The sequence below is a fragment of the Microcaecilia unicolor genome, chromosome 5 (genome assembly GCF_901765095.1).
Source record: "Microcaecilia unicolor chromosome 5, aMicUni1.1, whole genome shotgun sequence".
NCBI lineage: Eukaryota > Metazoa > Chordata > Amphibia > Gymnophiona > Siphonopidae > Microcaecilia > Microcaecilia unicolor.
Window position 1 is genome coordinate 3,586,593 of NC_044035.1, and position 21,252 is coordinate 3,607,844.

General features: G+C 45.8%; 1 protein-coding gene across 6 annotated transcripts in view; it reads right to left on the bottom strand.

Moving 5' to 3' along the window:
* Positions 1-21,252, bottom strand: part of TACC2 (transforming acidic coiled-coil containing protein 2) — a 209,638-nt gene that overhangs the window by 33,114 nt on the left and 155,272 nt on the right. For all 6 annotated transcript variants that reach the window (XM_030202587.1, XM_030202588.1, XM_030202590.1 and 3 more), the window contains 4 exons: positions 10,740-10,801; positions 10,044-10,159; positions 6,903-7,077; positions 2,208-2,348 (listed from right to left, as the gene is read on the bottom strand). In XM_030202587.1, coding sequence (XP_030058447.1) covers positions 2,208-2,348; positions 6,903-7,077; positions 10,044-10,159; positions 10,740-10,801 — 494 coding nt within the window. The remainder of the gene's footprint in view (positions 1-2,207; positions 2,349-6,902; positions 7,078-10,043; positions 10,160-10,739; positions 10,802-21,252) is intronic.

Here is a 21,252-nt window from a genome sequence, read left to right on the forward strand (position 1 = left end):
GCAGATGACGTTTAATGTGAGCAAGTGCAAAGTGATGCATGTGGGAAAGAGGAACCCGAATTATAGCTATGTCATGCAAGGTTCCACGTTAGAAGTCATGGACCAAGAAAGTGATCTAGGTGTCATCGTTGATGATACGTTGAAACCTTCTGCTCAGTGTGCTGCTGCGGCTAAGAAAGCAAATAGAATGTTAGGTATTATTAGGAAAGGAATGGAAAACAAAAATGAAGATGTTATAATGCCTTTGTATCGCTCCAGGGTGCGACCGCACCTCGAATATTGTTATCAATTCTGGTTGCCGCATCTCAAAAAAGATATAGTGGAATTAAAAAAGGTGCAGAGAAGGGCGACGAAAATGATGAAGGGGATGGGACGACTTCCCTATGAGGAAAGGCTAAAGCAGCTAGGGCTGTTCAACTTGTAGAAAAGGTGGCTGAGGGGAGGTATGATAGAGGTCTATAAAATAATGAGTGGAGTGGAACGGGTAGACGTGAATCACTAGTTTACTCTTTCCAAAAAATACTAGGACTAGGGGGCACGCAATGAAGCTACTAAGTAGTAAATTTAAAACAAATCGGAGAAAATACTTCTTCACTCAATGTGTAATTAAAATCTGGAATTACAGAGAATGTGGTTGCCAGAGAATGTGGTTAAAGCAGTTAGCTTAGCGGGGTTTAAAAAAGGTTTGGATAGCTTCCTAAAAGAAAAGTCCAATAGACCATTATTAAAAAGGAACTTGGGGAAAATCCACTGCTTGTTTCTAGGATAAGCAGCATAAAATGTATCGTACTGTTTTAGGGTCTTGCCAGGTACTTGTGACTTGGATTGGCCACCTTTGGAAACAGTCTGTCCCAGTATGGCAATACTTATATACTTATGTCAAATTGTACAGTAAACTGGAGCCACAGATGAGAAACAGAGAAAAATGAAGGCAGATAATGTCTACTTGGCCTATCAGTCTGCCTATATGCTCAGGGGAATAAGTAAAGCCTGGAGTGGAGTACAGATAAGAAGACTGGAAGTTTTGTGGAAGGCAGGCTGTACAGAGCCATCGTACCAGAAAACTGAAAGTTCTGGCAGAGTCTAACAGCTCATCTGTAATGTTCTTACTAAGAAATCCCAAGGCAGGAAAGGAGAAAACAGAAACAAAAAAAAAGTCTGTTCTTTGTTCTATTCTTAATAAAAAAAACGGTATCTGAAATAGCTTTGACTGAGGTTTGGATCCCCTTGTCCTCCTGGCCAGTAGGAGGCACCCTGGCTATGATGTGTGAGGGTTCATTTCATAAAAGGAGCCCTGTGGCAAGGCCATCGGAGGGGGGGGGGACAAAATTCCCCGGGCCCAGGCCACCAAGGAAGGCCCAGAGCCGGAGTCTCTCGCCCTTTCCTGCTCCCAGGCTGCTGGCGCCACAGTCCCGTTTCCACCTGCCTACCCTCAGCTGCCTTCTGTCTGTGTCCGACCCCCCCGCATTTAAAAAAAATCTCTAAAGCAGCAGGTGCAGCGCCTTCTGTTCGAAAGCCGCAGATCGCCTCAGGCAGACCTTCCTTCACTGTGTCCCGCCCTCCTCTGATGTAACTTCCTATTTCCGCGAGGGCGGGACACAGTGAGGGAAGGTCTGCCTGAGGCGATCTGCGGCTTTCGAACAGAAGGCGCTGCACCTGCTGCTTTAGAGATTTTTTTTTTTTTGTTTAAATGAAGGGGGTCAGATGGCAGGCAGAAGGGAGCAAAGGTTAGGTAGCTGGAGACTGGGAACTGCGGCGCCAGCGGCCTGAAAGCAGGAGAGGGAGGCGACAGCAGTAACGATTGAGGGGTGGGGGGGGGGCGCGGCCTTGCCCCGGGCCCAGCTCAGTCTCTTGGCGGCAATGCCCTGTGGTCGGTGGGTTGTGATAATGGTTTTAGTGCCTGATGTTAGTATGACGTCTCTGGGTACAGAGAGGAAGAGAAGCAGAAGCATAGGGGAAGGAAGGGGGAGATGACGGAGAGGAGAGAGAGCGTTTATTAGAAAAGAAAGAGACTCCATCCCACATAGCCCCTTTTGCATGCATGAAGATCACTTTGGAACCCCCCTCAAAACTCCCCCCTGCCAAATCTCTGAGGAAGAGTATGAGACAGGTTCAGGCAGATGGAGTGAGCCAAGGATTCAGAGAGAAAGAGAGAGAGAAGCAGAGAAAGAAGGAGTGAGCCCTAGAGAGGACGTCTGGGTACCAACCTGCAGTTTCTGAGCAAAGATTGTAGGGTTCTTTTCTGCCAGGTCCGGTGCCAGGTCGCTGTGCGCATCACATATGGAGGCCTGCTGAGAAATCCTGTTCAGTAGAGCGTCAGCAGAGACACAAGAGTCCTCAGGAGACAACTAAAGGGAGAGACCAGATTGCATTATAAATGGCCACCTCTACATGGGACAGCCCACAGATACAGCACGCAAAGGGGGACAGAGGATTTAGACAAGAGATTTTGTCCTTTCCTTTCTGAGCACACTACCAGAACCCTTATCCACACTCTTATCACCTCTCGCTTAGACTACTGCAACTTGCTTCTCACAGGTCTCCCACTTAGCCATCTCTCTCCTCTTCAATCTGTTCAAAATTCTGCTGCACAACTAATATTCTGCCAGTGTTGTTATGCTCATATTAGCCCTCTCCTCAAGTCACTTCACTGGCTTCCTATCCGTTTCCGCATACAGTTCAAACTCCTCTTATTGACCTATAAGTGCATTCACTCTGCAGCTCCTCAGTACCTCTCCACTCTCATCTCTCCCTACATTCCTCCCCTGGGTAAATCTCTCTTATCTGCACCCTTCTCCTCCACCGCTAACTCCAGACTCCGTTCCTTTTATCTTGCTGCACCATATGCCTGGAATAGACTTCCTGAGCCGGTATGTCAAGCTCCATCTCTGGCCGTCTTCAAATCTAAGCTAAAAGCCCACCTTTTTGATGCTGCTTTTAACTCCTAACCCTTACTCACTTGTTCAGTACCCATGCTTTATCATTCCCACCTTAGTAATTCCCTTATCTCTTATTTGTCCCATTTATCCTAATTAGATTGTAAGCTCTGTAGAGCAGGGACTGTCTCTTTATGTCCAGTGTACAGCGCTGCGTACGTCTAGTAGCGTTATAGAAATGATAAGTAGTAGTAGTAATAGATTTCAGTGGCAATCATTTAAGGAAACCCACAAATGTCTAGTAGATACCACACTGAGAGATATACAATGTAAGATAATGTGAAAACGGTGGAAACTGGGCCTAGTAGAATCAGATTCGAGCTCAGAGTAGCTGAACGCTAAAATTTCTACTATGTGAAAGTATAAACACGTTTTAGGAGGATACCATAAGATCACTGACAGAAATCTCAAAAGTAAAGATCTAACTTCTACAGGGTACAAACATTTTACTCATGGTACACCAGGGTATCTTCCATGAATGGACAGAAGCAGCTCTGTGGCAGGGGAAAACAAGAGGAAAGCTTGATGTGGAAGAAATGTACGTACAGATAAGCAAATGGCATGGAAATTATGACTTTTCTTTCTGCCATATCAGAACAAAGGTCCCCCCTACCAGAGCCGGGGAACAGGTAAATGGTTTTACAACAGTGAAGGTTGGAAGGAGACTCAGTGTGAGGGGGGAAGAGAAGAGGGGCTTTGGGAATGGGGAGGGGGAAGTGTTCTCAGAAAACATGTACGTAACTGTGACCTGGCTTACATGTTGTGAAAAACGCTGTATGTAGTAGACTCCTGTACGAGCTCATTTACAATAAGCATCTGTCTGTTACGCTCTAACCTACTTCCTTCCTTCTCCAAGCAAAAACATGGAAAACAATAAAACAACAACCAGATTCAGTGTAGTCTACAGATTGTGACAAGGCTACATCCCAGATGTATAAAATGAAGCAGCAAAACCCTAAACTACATCTCCCAGAATGCATTTCCAGTCCCAGCAGTGAGAGCCCAGGAGATAGGCAAGCTGGCCATATACCGTCTCTGACCACAAGAGGGAGGGAGAATGAAGGAGCCCAGTTCCCCTGGACCCGCAATCAGTACATCATGCTGCCCACCTGTAATAGGGGAGGGGTGGGGGTGAGAAGCAGGAGGAGGATTGGATGGAAGAGGGGGTTAATCAGGCTGAGCAGGGAGAAGAAACCAGAAGGGAATGAGAGCTTGAGAGCCTGGGGAGAGCAGCACCTGAAGGTTTGAAACTATATTGTTTTGGAAGGTATTTTGAGTTAAACCCTGCTTAAAGAATGAAGCCTGTTTTCTTTTGGGAGACCTGTTTGCTGTGGTGAAACCCTGACTGTTGGGGGAGGTTGCTGGAAGAGTTACAAGCCTGGTTCCCCCCAAGCTACACCCTGATTATTTTGGAAGGGGTTACCATATGGCTCCAGAAAAAGGAGGACGGATTGAGCCAGCCGGGTTTTACTTCCATTGCTTTCAATGGAAGTAATTGAGTCAGCCAGGTTTTACTTCCATTGCTTTCAATGGACAGCAATGGAAGTAAAACCCGGCTGGCTCAATCCGTCCTCTTTTTTTCTGGAGCCATATGGTAACCGTACATGTGGAATCTGAAAGACTTGGTTGGGCAGGAGGGGGAAACCCTGCTTGGAGGCAAGTACTGATTTTGCTACTGACTTTGAAAAGGAGGGATTTTCAAAGGACTATTGCAGCCCTTCAAGAAAGGGGCAGAGCCTTTGTGTTTGCTGACTTGTACCCTAAGAGAGGCAGAACAGCCCTGCCAGGAAAGCCCTAACCCAGAGCTCTGGACTGAAGTGTTTGTCATTAACTTAAAAAATAAAAGAATATTTTAAAGTATCCATTGGTGGCAATTGGTGGAGATCTGTCTATTCGTGGGAGGCGGCTTCCTCCCCCCACATACTGGAACAGCGGGCCCGTTTACAAGATGCCTCAGTGACTCCTGGGCTAGGTAAAGTCTACGGATGTCTCAGTGACCCTTGGGTTGGGTACGGTCTACGGATGTCTCAGTGACCCTTGGGTTGGGTACAGTCTACGAATGTCTCAGTGGCTCCTAGGCTGGGTACAGTCTACGGATGTCTCAGTGACCCTTGGGTTGGGTACAGTCTACGGATGTCTCAGTGGCTCCTGGCTGGGTACAGTCTACGGATGTCTCAGTGACCCTTGGGTTGGGTACGGTCTACGGATGTCTCAGTGGCTCCTGGCTGGGTTCAGTCTACGGATGACTCAGTGACCCATGGGCTGGGTAAAGTGTACGGATGTCTCAGTGACTCCTGGGCTGGGTACAGTCTACGGATGTCTCAGTGACCCTTGGGTTGGGTACAGTCCACGGATGTCTCGGTGACCCTTGGGTTGGGTACAGTCTGCGGATGTCTCAGTGACTCCTGGGCTGGGTACAGTCTACGGATGTCTCAGTGACCCTTGGGTTGGGTACAGTCTGCGGATGTCTCAGTGACTCCTGGGCTGGGTACAGTCTACGGATGTCTCAGTGACCCTTGGGTTGGGTACAGTCTACAGATATCTCAGTGACCCTTGGGTTGGGTACAGTCTACGGATGTCTCAGTGGCTCCTAGGCTGGGTACAGTCTACGGATGTCTCGGTGACCCTCGCTTGGTTCCGGCAGCAGCAGTGAGAGGCGAGTAGGCTCGGCTTCAGCCTTCCTTCCCTTCTCTCTCAGCTCTGGTCCCACCCTTGCGGAAAAAGGAAATGAGGGTGGGACCAGAGCTGAGAGAGAAGGGAAGGCTGAAGACGAGCCTGCTCGCCTTTCACTGCTGTCAGGACAGAGCGAGGTAAGATGAGTTTTAAATTCTGGGCGGCAGGAAGGCGAGGACGGAGGACTGTTGTGGGAGAAGAGGTCGGGCTGGGGTTGGGACTGGCACTTGGAGGAGAGGGAGAGGGAGCGGGGGCCTGGGAGGAGAGGGAGGGGGGCCTGGAACTCGGAGGAGAGGAAGGGGCAAGGGGGGAAATGCACCATCTGTGAAAAAAAAAATTTCCAGCACCCCCAATCATTTTGAAAAGTTGGCTCCTATGGCTGACACAACAGGAGGAGGGAGAATTCTGGATTCTCCATGTGCAGCTCACCAAGGAAATGTGCTTACATTCATGTGGCCCTCTGTTTAGAAAGGTTGCCGACCCCTGACATAACATATCTGAATATTTCTAGAGTGTATTTTCTCCTTGCTGATTTACTGAGCACTGCCATACTGCAGCGGTGGACATTAGAAAGGACATCTTTCTAAGCCAGGGCTTCCCAAACTGTGGGCGATGAAATCCTGCTTTTGCGATCACAACCAAGGTGGACTCTTCAATAGTACATCATTATTCTGCTCCTCCAGGGGTCACACACTTGTATTTGGCTGCAATTGTGGGGTTACAGGCAGTGGCGTACCAAGGGGGGGGGGGGCGGTGGGGGCGGTCCGCCCCGGGTGCACGCCGCTGGGGGGGTGCCGGTCAGCGTCATTGGTTTCCATGCTCCCTCTGCCTCGGAACAGGAAGTAACCTGTTCCGGGGCAGAGGGAGCATGGAAACCAACGACGCTGACCGGTGCGCGGCACCCCCCCAGCGGTGTGCACCCGGGGGGGGGGGGGTTCGCTGGGGTGGGGGGCGGCGTGCTGCACGGGGGGGGGGGGGGGGGGGGGGGGCCGCATCGGCAATCCGCCCCGGGTGTCAGCACCCCTCGGAACGCCACTGGTTACAGGCACCAAAATTTTGGGAAGCACTGGAAGACACAACTTTGGAATCAGTTCTACGGCTTTTCTGAACCAGGTCCACCTTCTAAGCTAGCCCTCTCCTGGAGGTAGAACTGGGTGCTCCTCTCCATTAAATCTTTCTGTACCACTTATACTGATTAAAAATATACAAAAACAAATTCTTACCTATAATCTGTTCCCAAAATCAATTTCCCCCATACAGTATATCGTATCTATATAGCACTATTGCACTCACCAGCTCCTCTAGGTTGCCTGCTGCATTGCCCTGGGTCATGGCTTCCGGATGATTCTGCTTGGGCCTCTCTGGCCGCTGCCCATTTGTCCCTTGACTGGTGGGAAGTGTTCGAGGTGCTGGATATGGCTGTTTCATTCCACTGGACAACTGGACTTCTGATCCTTCTACACCTGACCTGGAAATCAAGAACAAAGAGTGTATTAGTAACGGACTGACCTAGTGACCGTAGCACTAGGCTGACAAACAGAGAAAAGACAGGGTTCAAATCGAACTTTTCCCTGCAACTTTGGGCAAATCCGTTCACCCTCTATTGCCTTCTGGTAACACTAAGATGGTAGAAGCTTTCAAACTACATAAATATGTAACTCACCCTACAGCTCAAATTTGAAAAAGGTCAGTTTATTAAATCTAAAAAAATCCATACCCAGTCCTTGAGCTGAGAGGAATATGGGTGAACCAGTGACCCCTGAGCTGGGCAGTTTGTGAATAATAAGAAACAGTGAGCAAAAACCAAGGAGAATGACAAAGAAGTCTTTATTGACGATATTAAAAATTGACCCGACATGGCTGTACAAGGATCATTTTTAATATTTTAGGAGAGAAGGAGGGAGAGAGAGAGAACAGGGCCACCACTGTACAGAGAAACTTTGCACTTCTACGAGAGAGAGGGAAATGGGTCCACCACTCATAGGACCATTTTTTAATATTTAAAAGTGTGGGGGAAGGGAAGGAGGGGATCAGGATGCCCAGTGGATCATCTTATATTTAAGATGAATAAGTCGTTGGTGAGGCCCCACCTAGAGTATTGTGTTCAGTTTTGGAGGCCGTACCTTGCGAAGGATGTAAAAAGAATTGAAGCGGTGCAAAGAAAAGCTACGAGAATGGTATGGGATTTGCGTTACAAGACGTATGAGGAGAGACTTGATGACCTGAACATGTATACTCTGGAAGAAAGGAGAAACGGGGGTGATACTACTAGTACTACTATTAAACATTTCTATAGCGCTACTAGACTTACGCAGCGCTGTACAAATTAACATGAAAAGACAGTCCCTGCTCAACAGAGCTTACAATCTAAATTGGACAGACGAACAGATAGCTAGGGGTGGGGAAATTGCAGTGGTTGGGGTGATAAGTGAGGGTGTTGAGTAAGAGAGTCATGGTTAGGAGTAGCAAAGAGGTGGGCTTTAAACCTAGACGTGAAGACAGCCAGAGACTGAGCCTGACGTACTGGCTCAGGGAGTCTATTCCAGGCATAGGGAGCAGCGAGATAGAAGGAACGGAGCCGGGAGTTAGCAGTGGGGGAGAAGGGGGACGACAGGAGACATTTACCCAGTGAACGGAGTTCACGGGGAGGAGTGTAGGGAGAGATGAGAGCGGAAAGGTACTGAAAAGCTGCGGAGTGGATGCACTTGTAGGTCAAAAGGAGAAGTTTGAACCGTATGCGGAAGCGGATAGGGAGCCAGTGAAGCGACTTAAGGAGAGGGCTGACGTGAGTATAGCGACTCTGGCGGAATATAAGATGCGCAGCAGAGTTTTGGACAGATTGAAGAGGAGATAGATGGCTGAGCGGGAGACCAGCGAGAAGCAAATTGCAGTAGTCTAGGCGAGAGGTGATAAGGGTGTGGGTAAGGGTTTTGGTAGCGTCCTCGGAGAGGAAAGGGCGAATGATACAGACGTTCAAATATTTGAAAAGTATTAATCCGTAAACAAACCTTTTCTGGCGATGCAAAGGAGGTAGAACGAGAGGACATGAAATGAGATTGAAGGGGAGCAGACTCAAGAAAAATGTCAGGAAGTATTTTTTCACGGCGAGAGTGGTGGATGCTTGGAATGCCCTCCCGCGGGAGGTGGTGGAAATGAAAGCGGTAACAGATTTCAAGCAAGTGTGGGATAAACATAAAGGAATCCTGTTCAGAAGGAATAGATCCTAAGGAGCTTAGCCGAGATTGGGTGGCAGAGCCGGTGGTGGGAGGCGGGGATAGTGCTGGGCAGACTTATACGGTCTGTGCCAGAACCGGCGGTGGGAAGCGGGGCTGGTGGTTGGGTGGCGGGGATAGTCCTGGGCAGACTTACACGGTCTGTGCCCTGAAAAGGACAGGTACAAATCAAGGTAAGGTATACACAAAATGTAGCACATATGAGTTTATCTTGTTGGGCAGACTGGATGGACCATGCAGGTCTTTTTCTGCCGTCATCTACTATGTTACTATGTAAGATTATAAGTCAGAGAAAGGGAATAAACAGGGTCAGACTTTGCAGAGCATTTTAAAAAGAAGTTTAATATTCAGCAGCTCAGCAAATGCCACGCACTGAGCAGAGGGTTTCAAAGTATCATCAATGACACCTAGATCCCTTTCCTGGTTGGTGGCTCCTAACGTGGAACCCATTTCCCACAGGCATTACTTGCACTTGCTCACATTAAACGTCATCTGCCATTTAGATGCCCAGTCTCCCAGTCTCTTGCAATTTTTCACAATCTCTTGCAATTTAAAATGTCTGAATAAGTTTGTGCCATCAGCAAATTTAATTACCTCACTAGTTACTCCCATCTCTAGGTCATTTATAAATATGTTAAAAAGCAGCGGTCTCAGCGCAGAGCCCTGGGGGAACCCCACTAACTACCCTTCTCCATTGAGAATACTGACCATTTAACCCTACTCTCTGTTTTCTATCTTTTAACCAGTTTTTAATCCACAATAGAACACTACCTCCAATCCCATGACTCTCCAATTTCCTCTGGAGTCTTTCATTAGTTTCATTAATGGTTCGTTTTCACAGTTGCATGCAATAGAGCTATTGGTAAAATCCTTCCTTTTTGTTGCATCCCTTGACAGGCCAATTGTAGTGTGAAGCTGACTGAAACAGAGATTCCTAAACAGCTACTGATCGGTACCAGGTGAAGGAAACTCCAGAGTACGCAGGTGCAAGGGGCAGTTCCAAACTTTGCATGTCATTTGATGTTCAGTAACTCAGGACAAAAGGCTCCAGCACAAATAGTTATTTGATTAAACCTAACCATTTTCTCAACCCCCGGTAAGAGACGCAGTAACCAGAGCAACATCACGGACAAGCAAGACAGACTTTACAGACTGTAAGAGTCTGTGACTAATTGCTAGGACTCCGGTTCTCTTCTCATACCCTGAGCCCGGTGTGGTGGAGTCTGAGAACTGGACAGCAGGAGATTTTTCAGGACTTCCATTCTCAGAGTTGAACATCAGGTACACAGGGAGCTTCTTCGGCGAGTCATCCTGAGGCTGAGGAGGAAAAATATTATGACATCATCAGGGGCATTTATCAAGGCAGATGGAAGACTGAGCAAGAACTCGGGTATAACTGTATGACTTGCATTCTGGACTTAGGTGTAGGCTGAGTCTAAATCAGTGGTTCCCAAGTCCGGTCCTGGAGTTCCCCCCCTTGCCAGCCAGGTTTTCAGGATATCCACAATGAATATGCATGAAAGAGATTTGTGTATAATGGAGGCAGTGCATACAAATCAAGTTCATGCATATTCACTGTGGATATCCTGAGAACCTGGCTGTCAAGGGGGGGAACTCCAGGACTGGACTTGGGAAACACTGTGCTAAATTATGCTTAAATAAATTAATAATAAATATGATTAGTCTTCTTCAAAAATGGCATAAGATAGTACAGCTAGACCTTCTTGAAAAGGCCAAAAGTGAGGAATTAGACTGCTAATAAAGGTAGATAGCGTGCAAGGTGTGAGTACATCCCAGCTTAGCAGAGTGCTGTTATCCGAATCTTAACCCAGTTAGGCTTACCCCTCCTCCCCATCAGAGCAGGTCATAGTACCCCGATACTGCAACAGAAACTTACAGGGGTGGACGAGCCGATTTTCTCCATGTATTCTACCTCGTAGGTATTCCCATAGTCCAGATCTGAAGAGAAACAGTTACACATCAGTCAACAGGAAACTGCGGGAGAACAGGGGAACCTCACAAACACAATACCAGACAGACTTCTGAGGCCTTCATAATAGTAAGTGAATCTTTTGCTCTACACGGTTCTCATTTTTAGTGAAGACAGATGAATGAAATTTGGCTTAGACAAGTGGACAATAACAATTAAAGGAGGTAAAATCACTGAAGAAATGAACGGAAGTCTCATTAAACAACTGAAACCAGGACGATGATATAAGTATCTAGAAATATTAGGAGCCCCAGATTTGCCACATGACCACATCAAAATAAGTAGATAAGTACATAAGTATTGCCATACTGGGACAGACCGAAGGTCCATCAAGCCCAACAGCCTGTTTCCAACAGTGGCCAATCCAGGTCACAAGTACCTGGCAGAAACCTCAAAGAATAACAAGATTCTGGAATCCCAGAGTAGCAACATTCCATGTAGAACCCCAGAGAGTTGCAAGATTCCATTCAGAATCCCAAGTACATAAGTGTTGCCATACTGGGACAGACCGAAGGTCCATCAAGCCCAACAGCCTGTTTCCAACAGTGGCCAATCCAGGTCACAAGTACCTGGCAGAAACCTCAAAGAATAACAAGATTCTGGAATCCCAGAGTAGCAACATTCCATTCAGAATCCCAAGTACATAAGTATTGCCATACTGGGAAAGACCAAAGGTCCATCAAGCCCAGCATCCTGTTTCCAACAGTGGCCAATCCAGGTCACAAATACCCGGCAAGATCCCAAAAATGTACAAAACATTTTATACTGCTTATCCCAGATGTGTTCAGGAAACTCTAAAGCCAAAGTGGAAGCAATGGAATTCAAGCTACTAGGGAAGGAAAAATTCTAGACCTAGTCCTTAGTGGAGCGCATGATCTGGTTCGGGAGGTAATGGTGCTGGGGCCGCTTGATAACAGTGATCATAATATGATCGGATTTGATATTAGCTTTGAAGTAAGTATACATAGGAAATCAAATACGTTAGCGTTTAACTTTAAAAAAGGAGACTATGATAAAATGAGAAGAACGATGGAAAAAAAACTTAGAGGAGCAGCTGCGAGGGTCAAAAATTTACATTAGGCATGGATGCTGTTCAAAAACACAATCCTGGAAGCCCAGGCCAAATATATTCCGCGTTTTAAGAAAGGAGGACAGAAGACCAAACGACCAGCCAGCATGGTTAAAAAGTGAGGTGAAGGAAGCTAATAAAGCTAAAATAAAATCCTTCAGAAAATGGAAGAAGGAACCAACTGAAAATAATAAGAAACAGCATAAGGAATGTCAAGTCAAATGCAAAGCGCTGATAAGGAAGGCTAAGATGGACTTTGAGAAAAAGATTGCATTGGAGGCAAAAAACACATAGTAAACATTTTTTTAGGTATATCAAAAGCAGGAAGCCGGCAAAAGAATCTGTTGGACCGCTAGATGACCGAGGAGTAAAAAGAGCAATCAGGGAAGACAAAGCCATAACGGAGAGATTAAATGAATTCTTTGCTTCGGTCTTCACAGAGGAAGATTTGGGTGGGATACTGGTGCCAGAAATGGTATTCGAAGCTGACAAGTCGGAGAAACTTAATGAATTCTCTGTAAACCTGAAGGATGTAATGGGGCAGTTCTACAAACTAAAGAGTAGCAAATCTCCTGGACCAGATGGTATTCATCCCAGAGTACTGATAGAACTGAAAAATGAACTTGCAAAGCTATTGTTAGTAATATGGAATTTATCCTTAAAATCGAGCATGGTATCGGAAGATTGGAGGGTGGCCAATGTAACGCCAATTTTTAAAAAAGGTTCCAGAGGAGATCCGGGAAATTATAGACCGGTGAGTCTGACGTAGGTGCTGGGCAAAATGGTAGAGACTATTACAAAGAACAAAATTACAGAGCATATTCAAAAGCATGGATTAATGAGACGTGGAGGGGCATTTTCGAACAGGGACGACCATCTCTAAGGGCGCCCATCTCTAAGGACGGTGCCACGAAGGGGCGGGGCAACCCATATTATCGAAACAAGATGGACGTCCATCTTTCATTTCGATAATATGGTCGGGGACACCCAAATCTTGACATTTAGGTCAACCTTAGAGATGGTCGTCCTCAGTTTTCAGCGATAATGGAAACCAAAGACATCTATCTCAAAAACGTCCAAATCCAAGCCCTTTGGTCGTGGGAGGAGCCAGCATTTGTAGTGCACTGCTCCCCCTCACATGACAGGACATCAACTGGGCACCCTAGGGGGCACTGCAGTGGACTTCAAAAATTGCTCCCAGGTGCATAGATCCTTTACCTTGAGTGCTGAGCCCCCCAACCCCCCCCCCCAGGTCCACCTGCCTGAAGTACACTGCACCCACTACAACTGCTCCAGGTACCTGTATACTGCTGCGATGGACCAGAGTATGGCATTTGAGTCTAGCATAGAGGCTGGCAACAAAGTATTTTTAAACTTTTTTTTATGGTGGGAGGGGGTTAGTAGCCACTGGGGGAGTAAGGGGAGGTCATCCCCGATTCCCTCTGGTGGTCATCTGCTCAGTTCGGGCATCTTTTCACAGCTTGGTCATGAAAAAAAATGGACCAAGTAAAGTCGGCCAAGTGCTCATCAGGGACGCCCTTCTTTTTCTATTATCGGCCGAGGACGACCATCTCCTAATCATGCACCAGTCCCGCCTTCGCTACCTTGCCGACACGCCCCCGTAAACTTTGGTCGTCCCAGCGACGGAAAGCAGTTGAGGGTGTCCAAAAATCGGCTTTTGATTATGCCAATTTGGACAACCTTGCGAGAAGGACGCTCATCTCCCCATTTGCGTTGAAAGATGGGCGTCCTCATTCGAAAATAAGCGTGAAAGTCAACATGAATTTAGTGAAGGGAAATCTTGCCTCACCAATCTAGTACATTTCTTTGAAGGGGTGAACAAACATGTGGATAAAGGTGAGCCGGTTGATATTGTGTATCTGGATTTTCAAAAGGTGTTTGACAAAGTACCTCATGAAAGACTCCAGAGGAAATTGGAGAGTCATGGGATAGGAGGTAGTGTTCTATTGTGGATTAAAAACTGGTTAAAAGATAGAAAACAGAGAGTAGGGTTAAATGGTCAGTATTCTCAATGGAGAAGGGTAGTTAGTGGGGTTCCCCAGGGCTCTGTGCTGGGAACGCTGCTTTTTAACATATTTATAAGTGACCTAGAGATGGGAGTAAAAAAATTACAAGAGGACCTTACGAGACTGGGAGACTGGGTGTCTAAATGGCAGATGATGTTTAATGTGAGCAAGTGCAAAGTGATGAATGTGGGAAAGAGGAACCTGAATTATAGCTACGTCATGCAAGGTTCCACGTTAGGAGTCACAAGCCAAGAAAGGGATCTAGGTGTCGTCATTGACGATATGTTGAAACCTTCTTCTCAGTGTGTTGCTGTGGCTAAGAAAGCAAATAGTGGATTTTCCCCAAGTCCATTTAATAACGGTCTATGGACTTTTCCTTTAGGAAGCCATCCAAACCTTTTTTACACTCCGCTAAGCTAACTGCCTTTACCACATTCTCTGGCAACAAATTCCAGAGTTTAATTACATGTTGAGTGACGAAAACTTTTCTCCGATTCGTTTTAAATTTACTACATTGCAGCTTCATCGCAGGCCCCCTAGTCCTAGTATTTTTGGAAAGCGTGAACAGACGCTTCACATCTACCCATTCAACTTCACTCATTATTTTATAGACCTCTATCATATCTCCTCTCAGCCGCCTTTTCTCCAAGCTGAAGAGCCCTAACCGCTTTAGCCTTTCCTCATAGGGAAGTTGTCCCATTCCCTTTATCATTTTCGTCGCCCTTCTCTGCACCTTTTCTAATTCCACTATATCTTTTTTGACGACCAGAATTGAACACAATATTCGAGGTGTGGTCGCTTGATGGACCTTTGGTCTTTCCCCGTATGGCAATACTTATGTACTTAGGGCAGAACCAGGAAACCGATGTCATAAATCAAACTTTGCACTCACGGAGTGGCATTGATAGGTTATGGCCCTTATTTTAGAAGCGCTATCCTGGAGCAGAACTGAGCTGCTCTCTTGTTGAATAGAGTAACCTAAAGGTCTATCAAAGAGGTGAATCACTCTCAAAAAATCTTGTGAGTGGCACCATTATCCAAAGAGCACTCGTGAGGGGATCTTGTGCTCACAAAGAGATAATATGTTCAATGTCAGCATGGGTGCCCACCTCATACTGTATAACGATATATCCCCACTGTCCGATGCAGCTCTGGAACCCACTGAGACTGATGCTTATGAATATCCTATCCTATATATATAATAAAACGCACCTCCAACATTCTGAAGCTGACTGCATGGCTGAGGCATTCCTGCTCTCTGTATCCATCTCCTGAATTGACATCACGTACTTCCGGGTTCGTCACAAGCAGAAGTGACCAACCACACGAGGTTTCTCGGCTTCAGAATGTTGGAGGTGCATTCTATTAAACAGGATTGGTCAGTTCCTTGAAGCACAGCCAGAGCTCAGCGTCCTGCACAGTAATGCTCAGACACCAGAGAGAGAGAGAGAGGGGGGGCCTGACACCAGAGGGAGGGAGGGGGGGCCTGACACCAGAGAGGGGGGGAGGTATCTCTGTCACACACACACTCTCTCTCTCACACACTCTGTCTCTCTCACAGTCAATGTCTTTCTCTCACTCTCACACACTGTCTCTCACACACTCTATGTCTCACACTGTATCACATTCACTCTCTATGTGTCACACAGTCACTCACACACTCTCTTGGTCTCATACACTCAGTCTCACAGACAGTCTGTGTCTCACACATACTCTCTCTCTCGCACACACTGTTATCTGTGTGAAACACACTCGCTCTCTCTCACTCTGTGTGTCACATACGCACTTGCACACACTCTTATTCTCACACACACACTCGCACCCAGACTCACTCTCTCTCTCTCTCACACACACACACTCACACATTCACTCTCTCTCACACACAGTCACTTTCACATACACTCTCTCAAACATACACAGTCCAAGGAAAACCTTGCTAGTGCCCGTTTCATTTGTGTCAGAAACGGGCCTTTTATACTAGTAAGAACATAAGAATTGCCACACAGGGACAGACCAATGGTCCATCTAACCCAGGATCTCGCTTTCAACAGTGGCCAATTCAGATCACAAGTACCTGACAGAATCTCAAATTATAGCAAGATTCATGCTACTGATCCCAAGGACAAGCTGTGTGTTTCATTACGTCTGTCTCAATAGACTATGGACCTTTTCTGCAGGATCTTGTCCAAACCTTTTTTTCAATCCCAGATACACTAACTGCTGATACCACATCCTCTGACAACGAGTTCCAGACCTTAACTATTTGATGGGTGAAAAAGTAATTCCTCTTGTTTGTTTTAAAAGTAGTATCATGTAACTTCTTTGAATGTCCCCTAGTCTTTGTACTTTTTGAAAAAGTAAAAAAATCAATTCACTTCTACTCGTTCTACATCACACAAGATTTTATAGACCTCAATCATATCTCCCTTCAGCCGTCTCGTTTCTAAGCTGAAGAGCCCTAACCTCTTTAGCCTTTCCTCATATGGGAGGAGTTCCATCCCCTTTATCAATATGGCCATCCTTCTTTGAACCTTTTCTAATTCTAATTTTTAAGATACAGTGACCGCTCTCACAACACTCTGCTTATCACTCAACTCCAAACCTCACCCACTTTCAATCTCCACCAACTCTCCAAATCCTCTATCTCAGCCACACCACCAAAAACACGTCCTCTCCTCACCTCAGTCAGAAATACTCAAGGTGCAGACACACCATGGAGCGATTTTCCATCCCTTTCCTAATAATTCCTAGCATTCTGTTTGCTTTTTTTTTTGGCTGCAGCCACACCCTGGACAGAAGATTTCAGCATAATGTCCATGATGACACTTAGATCTTTTTCTTGGGTGCTGACTCCTAAGGTAACATAGTAACATAATAGATGACGGCAGAAAAAGACCTGCATGGTCCATCCAGTCTGCCCAAGACAAACTCATATGTGTATACCTTACCTTACTCATATGTGCACAGACCGTACAACTCTGCCCAGCAGTATTTCCCGCCTCCCAACCACCAGTCCCGCCTCCCATCACTGGCTCTGGCACAGACCGTATAAGTCTGCCCTCCACTATCCTCGCCTCCCAACTACCAACCTCTCTTCCCCCACCTGCTCCACCACCCAATTTCAGCTAAGCTTCTGAGGATCCATTCCTACTGCACAGGATTCCTTTATGCATATCCCACGCATGTTTGAATTCCGTTACCGTTTTCATCTCCACCACCTCCCGCGGGAGGGCATTCCAAGCATCCACCACCCTCTCCGTGAAAAAATACTTCCTGACATCTTTTTTGAGTCTGCCCCCCTTCAATCTCATTTCATGTCCTCTCGTTCTACCGCCTTCCCATCTCCAGAAAAGTTTTTTTTGCGGATTAATACCTTTCAAGTATTTGAACGTCTGTATCATATCACCCCTGTTCCTCCTTTCCTCCAGGATATACATGTTCAGGTCAGCAAGTCTTTGCTCGTACGTCTTGGAACGCAAATCCCATACCATTCTCGTAGCTTTCTTTGCACTGCTTCCATTATTTTTAACATCCTTCGCAAGGTACGGCCTCCAAAACTGAACACAATACTCCAGGTGGGGCCTCACCAACGACTTGTACAGGGGCATCAACACTTCCTTTCTACTGCTGGTCACACCTCTCTCTATACAGCCTAGCAACCTTTTAGCTACGGCCACCGCCTTGTCACACTGTTTCGTCGCCTTCAGATCCTCAGATACTATCACCCCAAGATCCCTCTCCCCGTCAGTACCTATCAGACTCTCACCGCCTAACACATAAGTCTCTTGTGGGTTTCTACTCCCTAAGTGCATCACTTTGCATTTCTTCGCATTGAATTTTAATTGCCAAACCTTAGACCATTCTTCTAGCTTCCTCAGATCTATAACTCTAGCATCAAATAACCATGATTTGGATTATTCTTCCCAATGTGCATCACTTTACGTTTGTCCACATTAAATCTCATTTGCCATTTGAATCCCTAGTCCTCCAGTTTCCTAAGATCTTCCTGCATGTTTTAACAACTTTAAGTGTTTTTCTGTCATCAGCAAATTTAATCATGTCACTCGTTATTTCTGTTTCCTTTAGTAAATATGTTAAATAGCACCAGTCCCATTACAGATCTCTGTGGCACTCCACTGTTCACCCTGCTCCACTGAGAGAAATGGCCTTTTAACCCTACCCTCTGTTTTGAATCCATTAACCAGTTCCTAATCCACAACAGAACATTGCCTCCCATCCCATGGGCTTTTAATATCCTCAGGAATCTCTCATGAGGAACATTGTCAAAAGCTTTCTGAAAATCCAGATACACTACATCAACTAGTTCACCTTTATCCATGTTTATTTACTCCTTCAAAGAAATGAAGCAAATTGGCGAGGCAAGACTTCCCTCGGCTGAACCCACGCTGACTCTGTCCCATTAAACCACGTTTGAATATGTGTTCAGTGATTTATTCTTTATAATAGTTTCCACTATTTTGCCTGGCACTGACTTCAGGCTTATCAGTCTGTAATTTTCCGGATCACCCCTGCATCTCTTTTTTTAAAAAATTGGCGTTACATTTATGTTTTGGAGGCCGTATTTTGCTAAGGATGTAAAAAGAATCGAAGCGGTGCAAAGAAAAGCTACGAGAATGGTGTGGGATTTGCGTAACAAGACGTATGAGGAGAGACTTGCTGACCTGAACATGTATACCCTGGAGGAAAGGAGAAACAGGGGTGATATGATACAGACATTCAAATATTTGAAAGGTATTAATCCGCAAACGAACCTTTTCAGGAGAAGGGAGGGCGGTAGAACGAGAGGACATGAAATGAGATTGAAGGGGGGCAGACTCAAGAAAAATGTCAGGAAGTATTTCTTCACGGAGAGAGTGGTGGATGCTTGGAATGCCCTCCCGCGGGAGGTGGTGGAGATGAAAACAGTAACGGAATTCAAACATGTGTGGGATAAACATAAAGGAATCCTGTTCAGAAGGAATGGATCCTCAGGAGCTTAACCGAGATTGGATAGCAGAGCCGGTAGTGGGAGGCGGGGATAGTGCTGGGCAGACTTATATGGTCTGTGCCAGAGCCGGTGGTTGGGAGGCGGGGCTGGTGGTTGGGAGGCAGGGATAGTGCTGGGCAGACTTATACGGTCTGTGCCCTGAAGAGCATAGGTACAAATCAAAGTAGGGTATACACAAAAAGTAGCACACATGAGTTGTCTTGTTGGGCAGACTGGATGGACCGTGCAGATCTTTTTCTGCCGTCATCTACTATGTTACTATGTTACATTGGCCACCCTCCAATCTTCAGGTACTACCGATGATTTTTACAACAGGTTACGGATCACTAACAGCAGATCAGCAATTTTTCATAGTAGTTTTTCAGTACCCTGTTCTTCCAATGCCAATGTTGATGGATTGGTCTTATTTGCTCCAAAAAGCTTTTCTCACTGATTTTTGCTTCCACAAATCTCCCTCTGACATCTGTGAACACAGAATAAGAGGGATCATGGTTGGGACCCAGGCATTGCAGACACCAACTGTGAGTGTCTGTACTGGATATGGTGCTAATGCACCAGGGATATCTTTTGAAGCCATAGATTGTCTTCTTGGACATGTCGTCTGGAAAAATAGCCACAGTGAAATCAAAAGAGTTGATGCTAAAAAAATATCTAGACAGGAGCCCAGGGCTTAACAAAGCCCAAACCAAGATGACGCAAAAAAGGAAAGAAAACTAACCAGCCAGCAAAACCAATCTAGGGATGCTAATAGGAGAAAAACAGCACAATACATGCAGCAAAAACAGTTTAAAAAAGTAAAAATAATACTGAGGTGACTGCAATGACAGCAGGTCTGATCAGTTCTGTAGAAAACTAAGGACCGAGGTGATCTTATGCAACAAGAAGACTAAAAGAGAATATGAAAAGAAACTTGCCGCAGAGACTAAAACTCACAGTAACAACTTTTTCAGGTACATCAGAAGCAGAAAGCCAGCGAGGGAATCCATGGGACAGTTAGATCACGAAGGAGCAAAAGGGGCGCTCAGGGAGGACAAGGCCATAGCGGAGAAACTGAATTAATTCTTTGCTTCCGTCTTTACGGAAGAAGATGTAAGAGATCTGCCTGTACCAGAAATGGTTTTCAAGGGTGATGATGCAGAGGAATTGAAAGAAATCTCAGTGAACCTGGAAGATATACTGAGCCAAATTGACAAATTAAAGAGTAGTAAATCACCTGGACCAGTTGGCATACACCCAAGGGCACTCAAAGAACTCAAGCATGAAATTGCTGATCTGCTGTTAGTAATATGTAATCTGCCGTTAAAATCGTCCGTAGTACCTGAAGATTGGAGGGTGGCCAATGTGGCACCGATTTTTTAAAAGGGTTCTAAGGGTGATCCGGGAAATGACTGGTAAGCCTGATGTCGGTGCCGGGCAAAATAGTGGAAACCATTATAAAGAATAAAATGATAGAACATGTAGACAAACATGGTATAATGGGACAGAGTCAGCATGGGTTCAGCCAAGGGAAGTCTTGCCTCACCAGTTAGCTTCATTTCTTTTAAGGCATGAATAATAAACATGTGGATAAAGGTGAGACAGTTGATGTAGTGTATCTAGACTTTCAGAAAGCTTTTGATAAAGTTCCTCATGAGAGACTCCTGAGAAAATTACTCATGGGATATGAGACAAGGTTCTGGTGTGGATTAGGAATTGTTTATTGGATAGGAAACAGAGGGTGGGGTTAAATGGTCATTTCTCTCAATGGAGAAGGGTGAACAGTGGAGTGCCGCAGGGATCTGTACTGAGACCGGTTTAACATACTTATAAATGATATGGCAATCGGAACGACGAGTGAGGTGATCAAATTTGCAGATGATACCAAACTATTCAAGGTTGTTAAAACATGTGCGGACTGTGAAATATTGCAGGAAGATCTTAGGAAATTGGAAGACTGGACGTCCAAATGGCAGATGAAATTTAATGTGGACAAATGTAAGTTGATGCACATTGGAAAGAATAATCTGAATCACAGTTACCTGATGCTAGGGTCCACCTTGGGGGTCAGCGCTGAAGAAAAAGATCTGGGTGTTGTTGCAGATAATACGCTGAAATCTTTTGCTCAGTGTGCAGCGGCAGCCAAAAAAAGCAAACAGGATTCTAGGAATTATTAGGAAAGGGATGGTGAATAAGACTGAAAATACTATAATGCCTTTGTTTCATTCCTTGAGTATTGTGTTCAGTTCTGGTCGCCGTATCTCAAAAGAGATATAATGGAATTAGAAAAGGTTCAAAGAAGAGTGGCCAAAATGAAAAATGGTATGGAACTCCTCTCGT